Here is a 10,449-nt window from a genome sequence, read left to right as displayed (position 1 = left end):
AGAGCCACTAGATGACCTTAACAGAAGGAGGGATATCTAGTGAGATCAGCAGAACTGTCCAGCACAAATTGCTGACCCACAAAATTGGTAGAAAATAAAATGATTGTCATTTACTAAATTTTGGAGTAATGTTTTTCACAGCAATACATAAGTGATACACATAGGAAAACAATAACTCAGGTAAGAAAATGTTCAATACAAGTTTTACAATACTGAGATCCAATCGGAATAAGAAAGCATTTTTTTAAAAATCAAAGTTATCAAAGAAAAATTTTTGAGTTAAAAAGAATACACATATATTGAATGAGTTCATTACTGATGGAAGAAATTTTTACATATTAAAGTATGGAGAAGTCATTCTGGCTTACACATGATTTAACTTGAACTTTAGGCTAATCAAAACAGCCTGTTTGTAACCTGATTAAAAAATGGACAGAAGAACTGAATAGATATTTTTCCAAAGAGGAAATGCAGATGACCAACAGGCACATGAAAGTATGCTCAACATCACTAATCATGAGAGAAATGCAGATCAAAACCACAATGAAATATCGCCTTACACCTGTTAGAATGGCTATCATCAAAAAGAACACAAATAACAAATGTTGGCGAGGATGTGGAGAAAAGGGAACCCTTATACACTGTTGGTGGGGATGTAAATTGGTGCAGCAACTGGGGAAAACAGTATGGAAATTTCTCAAAAAACTAAAAATAGAACTACCATATAACCCAGCAATTCCACTCCATGATATACAGCCCCCAAAAACAAAAACACTGATTTGAAAAGATACATGGACCCCAAAGTTCAAGCAGCATTACTTGCAATGGCCAAGATATGGAAGCAACCTAAGTGTCCATCAACAGATGAATAGATAACGAAGATGTGGTATATATAGACAATGGAATACTATTCAGCCATAAAAAATAATGAAGTTTTGTCATTTGCAGCAACATAGATGGACTTGGAAGGCATTATGCTAAGTGAAATAAGTCAGAAAAAGACAAGTACTGTATAATATCATTTATATGTAGAATCTAAAAAATACTACAAACTTGTAAATATAACAAAAAAGAAGTAGACTCACAAATACAGAGAACAAAATAGTGGTTACCAGTGGGGAGAGGAAAGCAGGGAGGGGAATTATAAGGGTAGGGGAGTAAGAGATACAGACTATTAAGTATAAAATAAGCTACAAGGATATATTGTACGACACAGGGAATATAGCCAATATTTTATAACTATAAATGAAATATAACTTTAAAAATTGTGAATCGCTATATTATACAGCTGTAACTTACTTAATATTGTACAGCAACTATACTTCAAAAAAACCCAAAAAAAAACAAAACCAATAAACAACCTGTTTGTGCCCAATTAAGCATGCATTGTACATCTGATTTAACCATTAAAGAAAAGAATGCATTTAAAAAATCAGAATGTTATAAATATGGTTCAGGAATTCAAAATGGAGCTGCATGGCCATTGTGGACATGGGTTCAGACAATGTACCTGTGTCACTGAGAACTTACTTGAATTCTCTGAACTGTATTAGGCTCAAGGACATCACGAGTCATTCTCAAAATAATATCTACCGGAAGTTGCCAACTGCAACCTTCTAGTCTCAAGGTCTCCCCTTGTAACTATGCAATCATTTCAGACCACAACCAATCTTTGCTTAACAAGCACTCTTCTTGCCAGGTCTGGTTATAATCCTTGACAAACAACTTATGTAATTTTGCACTTTTTGCTTTTGTAAGACTTCTCCATTTTGTAGTCTGACAGGACACAATTCAAGTCCTTTTTGAATCTGTGTCTCCTAGGCGATAGTACTCAGTTTGGCTCAAATAAAACTCTTTTCTATTCCTATTATGGATTTTTTATTGATTGTTTCCATCAACATTACCTAGACAAATTATGACAAAATGATTTATAGGAATAATGTAACTCAAACACACACACACCAACAACTGCACACACATTGGCATTTTGAAAGAAAAAGTTGTCGATTTCATTGCTGTCTTTTGTAACAAGAGTTGGAAAAGCACAATACAATATGATCTACTAGATATTTAGTGAAAAATGTCAGGGTCAAAGAAATCAGTTATCACCCATGCTGTCATACAGGTGTAAAGGTGAAAAATATATTACTAGGTGTGGAAAGATTCAGAAAAGTTTTTACCTATAGACTTATCTTGAAATATTTACTTAGACTTATTCTATTTAGTTGATAGGTAAATTATATTAGCAATTCAAAGATGGAGAATTATTCTATAAAACATGTACAGTACTGATTTTCTTTTATCTAGATTGAACTTGAACTCCACAAATTGAGAAAGAATACCGGCAGTCACGTGTATGCAATCTAAGGGAACTAAACTTGAAATGCTTTGTGGCACCTCCACTGTTCTCCTTATTTCCCCTCCATTGCCATCACATAAAATGCATCTCTGTGAGACTAATCCCTATTTACAATCCATTTGAAATTTATTGCCACATCTGTTTATCAATTACAACAATAAATGGTCCAACAATAAATGGTCATGTTCTATTCCAGTACTTATTTACTAAATGACATATTTGGGACACTGCTAAAAGACATACTCAGTTATTATTTTTTCCCCTTCAAAATGGTTGCACAAAGAAATGTAATTGTAATTTTCACTCTCAAGGATATTGCATAATGAAAGTGTGCAGCTTTAAAACACTTATTTAATGGTCTAAATTAGTACCTTTATTAAATATATAAATGCAAAGATAAGTAAAACCACCAGGATTTTCCAGAGATGGTTCTTCATTCTACAGAGCAATTCAGCTCTGCCGTGGTTCCTGTATTTGAATTAACATAAACTATTATCACCATTACAGGACTCAGCAGAAAAGAAGAAAGACACTTCAAATTTAAAAAATTATTCTCTTTATAAATAATAATTTTATGTTGCATGAACTTGAGAGTTATTAATTTTATCTACTTCTTATAATAACCCAATTATTAATCATTACTAATAATTATTTCAGATACATCCAGAAATACTTGGTTGATGTGGAGGTGGGAGGCCGCAGAGACCATGATAGCAAAGGCAATATTCAATTCAAATAGTTTCCAGGGAACCAGTAGAAGGATACACCTTTAACAAAATGTTAATCTGCTTTATAATGTAATGGGGGGGAATGCAAAGAGTAAAGTGATCTGTATAATCTTTTCTCCACTTAAGATCATATTTCTCATCATTTATACTTACTCAACTAGCATTTATCTAAGTTCAACTTCTTCCTGGTGGCAAATGAGCACAATTAAAGTTCTGGCTGGAAACTTCAGGTAAGAAATTTTTAAATCTCATGACAAGCAATACATAAGCAATGTGTAATGTACATGTAGACTTTATATTTTCTTCTAAAAGAAATATCAATCATTACAAGTTTGATGGTTAACTTCTGGTTTGTTTCATTGTTTCCCTTTGAAAAAGTTTTCAGGTTTCTGGAAATAACTTGAGGGTCCCTCCCCAGCTCCAGTTATACAATTCACAATAATTTTATAGATATTGAGGGAATTGTATTATAGAGCAGTAAATTGAGAGTTTTATCTAAATGTGAGCCCAAAGGCCTCTTTAAAACTTCACTTACCTCAGTTCCAACGAGTGGAAAACTTATTTCTTCCTGCATTAGCCAACACATAAAGTAACAAGTAGGATTTATACCGATGTATGGTGAAGGCAAAGGTGATTCTCACAAGTGACCACTATGGTCTTTACGATAGAACATGTATAAAGATCAAGATGACATCCTTCGATAGGTATTTTATTTTCTTAATATTGTGCAGTGGATTTTTTATATCTACATATTTTAAATATACATATATCTCAAATAAATCTCAAATAAGTTTATGCAAAGTCAAATTTATTTATTAACAAAAGAAAATTTAAAGTTTCTCTAAACAAAATCCTGTTGTGCAACCAATTTTGTTATTGTAAATACTGTGCTTGCTTCCTTTGTGCAATTAGGTAAAGCACATTTTTTATTATCATCTATGATAAAAATATTCATATATACTAGCTTCTTTTCAAATATGTTAGCTTTTTCTTTGAATTCAATTGATTTCACAAATATATTAATCATGTTTTTAGCTGTAGTCTCTCAAAAATTTTCTGGAAAGAGTATATTATCTTTTCAGTGCTCTTAAGGTCAGAATAATTAAAATCACATTTTCAGACCCTCACATTTCAAAAAAACCTTTTTTTACAACCTCTTTAAACGTCTATGGTCAATATAATTTCTTCATTTGGTTTTCTATTAAATTTAAGAACACAAACAAATCTAAAATTTAACCTCAATAGTTTGACAAATTTCTTAACACTTGTCATATTACTAAGATATTTTTTAAATCAAAAAGTTTATGATATAACTCTGGTTTCTCTTGTGCACATTACTCATCACTAATGTCCAGATACTTCAGACTCCAAGATGAGTGTCATATACCACATCTCTCATAAAGACTCTTGTATCCTTATGCCCCACAAAAAGAAACCTGAAAGCAATCTCTACTCTGTAGAGCTCTGAAACAGTTCTTTTAACCGTGTCATTTCATCTGATGGCACTTAGCATTTTCTCTAATTAAGAGAAGGAGAAGGAATTAAAAGAGAAAGAGAATAGATTTTAAACATGTCTTTTACTCCAGGTACTATACTTGTTGCTTAATCAATATTATTTTATTTATTTAAATATATATTTATCTTATATATTGTATATATAATTACATAATTTATAGTATTTATTGTAAGTTATTCATTTATTATATATTAATAAATATTTTATTATCTATTTTGTTGTATTATTTTATACTCACAGAAGCATCCTAAGTTGTTTTAATTTTCATTTTCCAGATGAAAAACCTAAGCTTTGTAAATATTAAGCAGCATAATGTTAAGCTAGGACTTCTTGGCCTGATTCTAAAAACTAAATTCTTTTTATAATATCATGCTGTCTTTAATACGCTATGCCGATTTTTGTTACATTTATGTATGCAATTTTCTTATCTTCCTCTGATAGACTGTAAGATGTATATTAGTATCTCTCTTTGATTCATCTTTTGCCTAGTAGGGAGTTCTGTGCCTAGTAAGTACCCAGTCAACACATATAACCTGAATAAAGACTATATTTTAGTTGTTTAAACTGGATCTGATTCCCTGCTAGTAAATAAAATGAATAAAATAGTAGTACACTGTGACCAGTTGTTCACCCTAGTGTATCAACTATTTGAAAGTCTCCTGGCAAGTAACTGTGGACCAGGGTGACAGCAGCAGACAGAAGTTTTGTGCATACCATAAAATCCTACTGCACAGAGCCTTGAATTGAAATCCACCCCATGAACTGTCTGATTACTCTGCTAAACTTTGAATAGTACTTTGTAAAAGGTAGTAACTGTTTTAATGAAGCAGTTAATGTTTCACTACAGATTATCTTTGGTGATGGGGAGCTCAGAAGAGACATCACTAAAGAAAAAAAAAAAGATTTCTGATTTCAACAGACATTAAAACAAAAAGATTCATCTCTGCTTACTCATAGACATATGCATGCACATACACAGTTTTCATAGAGATTATGTTACTGGGATGACTTGATCCTACATTATTCAGTGTGACTTACACAAATTTATATTGTGTCTTTTATATTGTCTCAGCATGTTTGGGGCAGTTTATGGTTCATATACATAGGTGTCTTATAGTTGATAAGCGGACATGATATACTCTCATGGGCTAATCTATCCTAGTGTTTGACACAGTAGGCTATGGGAGGCAAGGAACCTTAATTCTGTTAATACCAGTTCCTTCTTTATTTTGCTGTATGAACTTGTCAAGTTACTCAACTTCTCTGAGCAACGGTTCTTTCTTTATGTGGGAATAATTAGAGTAACTGCTTCACTGGATCTTTTCTTTAGTGAGGAGTAAATGACATTAATACATGTAAAACACTTTGCACGATGTCTGACAAATAGTGAACACTTAAATGCTAGTAACAATTTTAAAAATCTGAGTCTAGATGTAAAATAGTTTATTCACATAGGCTTAGCTAGCTTTTGAGCAGCACTTTCAAAAGAAGGATGTTTGAATTAGCAATTCTCTTCAAATAGCTCCTATTCACATGTAACATTACCCATCATCTCTTGTATATATTACTTGCACATAGTTTATTTATTTACTTGTAATTTTTTCTCAGTAATTCATTAACATAAAATATTTTCCTAAACATATTATTAAAGTAGTAATAAATATTGCACTCACTATATTTCTTTGTACTTTGCATTTTGTAAGTATTCTCTTTGCAATAATCTTATCTATTAACAACTAAGAACTACTTAAAAAGTTTAATTGTTACTAATGACATTATATAAAATGTATTAAATCTTGGAAAATCTATAGCATTAGCAACTCTACATTTCTGAGTAAGTTCTAGCCCTGTCTGAGGTTTTGGTACCTAGGCCTGAGTGTAGAGTTGAGATACACAGTGGCTTTAAGCAGCTTAGTAGTAATAATTTAACAATTATAAGATGCAAAGGAAGGGTTGAAGGATCAACTTCAAGAAAAGGATCAGAGAGCCAGAATCATCACCAAAGCTAAAGCAACAGGTTGAGAGACAAGACACATGATACCCCTAAATCTCCAATTATCACAAAACTATGATTATAGAGCTACCATGACTAATATCATTTTGTAGAGAGAAGGCTCTTAAGAGTATCAGTGGTTTGAATCAAAACTTAGAAATAATCTGTCTCTCCTTTTTTGCTTAACAAGCAGAGAAATTCATTTCTGCCAAACCTCATTGAATCTTCTACATCAAACGACATCATGTTGAACAAGAACATTCTGCTGTTGGCTCTTCAGATAAGTCTCTTAGGAACCACTCTTGGTGGGAATGTTTTGATTTGGCCAATAGAAGGTAGTCATTGGCTAAATGTTAAGACAATTATAGATGAGCTAATTAAAAAAGAGCATAATGTGACTGTCTTAGTTGCTTTTGGTGCACTTTTCATCACACCGACTTCTAACCCATCTCTGATATTTGAAATATCTAAAGTGCCCTTTGGCAAAGAAAGAATAGAAGGATTGATGAAGGACTTTGTTTTGACATGGTTGGAAAATAGACCATCTCCTTTAACCATTTGGAGATTCTATCAGGAGATGGGCAAAGTCATCAAGGACTTCCATATGGTGGCTAGAGAAGTCTGTGATGGTGTTCTCAAAAACCAAAATCTAATGGAAAAGCTGAAGAAAAGCAAATTTGAGGTCTTGGTGTCAGATCCAGTATTTCCTTGTGGTGATATAATAGCTTTAAAACTGGGAATTCCATTTATATACTCTTTGAGGTTTTCTCCAGCCTCAACAATGGAAAAACACTGCGGGAAGGTACCATACCCTCCTTCCTATGTTCCTGCTATTTTATCAGAACTTACTGACCAGATGTCTTTCACCGACAGAATAAGAAATTTCATTTCCTACCATCTACAGGACTACATGTTTAATATGCTTTGGAAATCATGGGATTCCTACTATAGTAAAGCTTTGGGTATGTTACATTTTTTATTATTTAAGTTTGAACAAACAGAGCTTTGTATCACTTCTTCTCTATTTCCCTATGGCTATTCTTCTTCAATCCTACATATTGATTACTGTCTATTACTATCATTTGACAGCAGGAAAGAACATAAAAGACACTATGATTTGCAGCTACAGTGTGTTGTTTTCTAATTTTATGGACTTGAAGGTACCAAATAAGTTCTTTTATGGATAACATTCTGGTGACAAATACCTAAGTTTAAAAATAGGACTAAATTCTCATTTAGATATTGCACTGAAAATAGAAATTGCCTAGAAACTTCAGTGGGGTATGCAAAAAGCTGGAAGAAATTAAGCTGTCTACAAGCCCATTATTGTAAACATTTGTGCATGTGTATTTAAAAACATACATGTTTATGGAAAATGTTTGATTATTGCACATAGATTTCCTACTGTTTACTAGGCTCTCCCTTAGATAGAGAGGTTACAACAAAGACTGAGACCAAGTTCTTGGATTCAAGGATTTCACAGTCAAGCAGAAGAGATGTCAGACATGAAAAGGAATACTTACAGTATGAATGAGGTGAGTAATGCAAATATGTATAAAGGACAGAGATAGTATAAAGGAGACAGGCAGTATGTGATGAGAGAGAGTGGTATTCTGAAAAACTTCAGAGTTGAGGTGTTGCACCTCAAAAGGAAATTTTTAAACAGTGAATATAAATTTTCCTGCAAATTAAGTATGGGGAAGGAAACAGTGTGCCCAATATTGTGGAGTCTTAAAATAGCATGTGTGTCCTGTGTATTACTGATGATTCAGTATTTATGAAGGTCAAATTGATTTGCATTTCTTTGATGATTAGTGTTGTTGAACACCTTTTCATGTATCTGTTGGCCATCTGTATGTCTTTGGAAAAATGTCATTTCAGATCCTCTGCCCATTTTCAGTCATATTGTTTGTATTTTTGCTACTAAGTTGTATAAGTTTTCATATATTTTGGATATTAGCCCCTTATCAGATATATGATTTGCAGATATTTTCTCCCATATGATAGGTTGCCTTTTTATTTTGTTGATAGTTTCCTTTTTTGTGCAGAAGCTTTTAAGTTTGAGGTAGTCCTACTTGTTTATATTTTCTTTTGTTGCTTTTGCTTTTGGTAGTAAATCCAAAAAACATCATCAAGACCTATGTCAAGGAGTTTAGCACCTATATTTTCTTCTAGCAGTTTTGTGGTTTCAGTTCAAACCACAAAAGTCTTTAAACCATTTCAAGTTAATTTTTGTACATGATGTAAGATAGGGGTCCAGTTTCATTGTTTCACATGTGGTTGTGCAGTTTTTCCAACATGATTTATTGAAGAGTCTGTCTTCTCCACTGTATATTCTTGGCTCCTTTGTTATAAATTAATTGACAGTATATGAGTGGGTTTATGGGTGAGGAGTATGAAGAGGGATGTAAGTTACAACTGGCTGATCATATTCTCTGGATATATTAAATAGTTGCTCCCAAACTCAAAAACAGATATTTATCTCCTGGAATCCAAACAAAAGTCTACCTGTTCTGATTCTTAGAGAGAATAAGCTCAGCTACTATGACAATCGTGAACTACCCTACGAAGATAAAAGTGAATGGTCAACATCATAGGGCTAAAACTGGACCTTAAAAATTAAGAAAGAGGACAAAGAAATGGCAATTTTATAAGGCAACAAAGCTGTCAAGATTTTGAAAACTCTTTAATCTCCTCATGCATGTAGTAAACTAACAGTGACATCTGAACATGTGCAGAATCTGTTAATGAACTAGAGGAATGTACATGGAGAGTTCCTTGGTCACAGTATGTGTCTACATTTTCATCTCATCACTTATGTTTTTATCAACTAGTTGTTCTCAACTTGAGATAATAATTATCAGGATTACGATGTTCTTTATTTATGTTGGTGAAATTATCCCTAGATAAACCTTCTCCATGCTGGCAATCTCAAAATCACATGTTTCATTGTATTTTGCTTGTAAGTTAATACTGGTAATAAAACCACACTATTTTCCCATCTTAAGATATTAGAATAATATTTCTTAACAATTTTTTCATGGGAATGTAATGAAGATTTCTAGAAAGATTCTTACTCTCTGATTTTGATAATCTCATGTTTCTAATCAAATTACACTCTTCCGACTTAGAATGGCTATTTAAACTTTGTTGTACTAAAACACAATATTCTTATTGATGTCCAGGGACTTGAGCACTCATATGCCAAAGGTCAGGTAAGAAATGAAAGTACTGACATGACAGAGTAATTTATTTTTTTGCAAGACTTTGTACATGTGGAATGATAAATGAGGATGATGAACGGAACTGACTTGGAAAAATAACTTATTTCCAATTTGTAATTTGAATTTACCTTTTAATTTAGCTTGACTGCTCTAATCAAAGTCATTGCAACAAATCCATATCTACTCAGTTGTCAAATTGTCACACCTGAGTAAATAAATAGAGGACAACTTTCTTTCTATAACATTATTTTTCTGCAGTGGTATGCTATAAGACCTCAGAGTGAGTCCATCTCTGCTAATTGCTAGGAATTGGATATTATCATGTGAAAATTACTTCTTTTATTTCAGGTAACAGGTATTTGGTTGAAACTCCTGGATATCATTATAGTAAGAGCAGGCAATATTTGTTGATAAGTGCTTCACATGTAATATATACCTTAATCCTTGCAATGAACTTGTGAAGAAAAATCTACTATCACAAATGAGAATATTGAGGCTTAGAAATAGTGAACATGTTAAAATCAAATCATATAGCTATTAGGTTGAGAGAATTTTCAAACAATTCTTTCTGACACCAAAGCGTCTAGAACAATTTTTCTCTCCTTTAAAATCTTCAGGTACAAATTCAT

General features: G+C 32.5%; 1 protein-coding gene across 1 annotated transcript in view; it reads left to right on the top strand.

Moving 5' to 3' along the window:
* The first annotated feature begins 6,840 nt into the window (after positions 1-6,840).
* LOC113611085 (uncharacterized) overlaps positions 6,841-10,449 on the top strand; it is a 46,540-nt gene continuing 42,931 nt past the window's right edge. The window contains 1 exon segment of the mRNA XM_027089651.1: positions 6,841-7,558. Within this exon segment, the coding sequence (XP_026945452.1) occupies positions 6,841-7,558 (718 nt within the window).

The sequence above is a fragment of the Aethalodelphis obliquidens genome, unplaced genomic scaffold, assembly GCF_003676395.1.
Source record: "Aethalodelphis obliquidens isolate GAN/ISIS:26980383/991018 unplaced genomic scaffold, ASM367639v1 scaffold67, whole genome shotgun sequence".
Lineage (NCBI taxonomy): Eukaryota > Metazoa > Chordata > Mammalia > Artiodactyla > Delphinidae > Aethalodelphis > Aethalodelphis obliquidens.
This window is presented reverse-complemented; position numbering and strand designations above follow the sequence as displayed.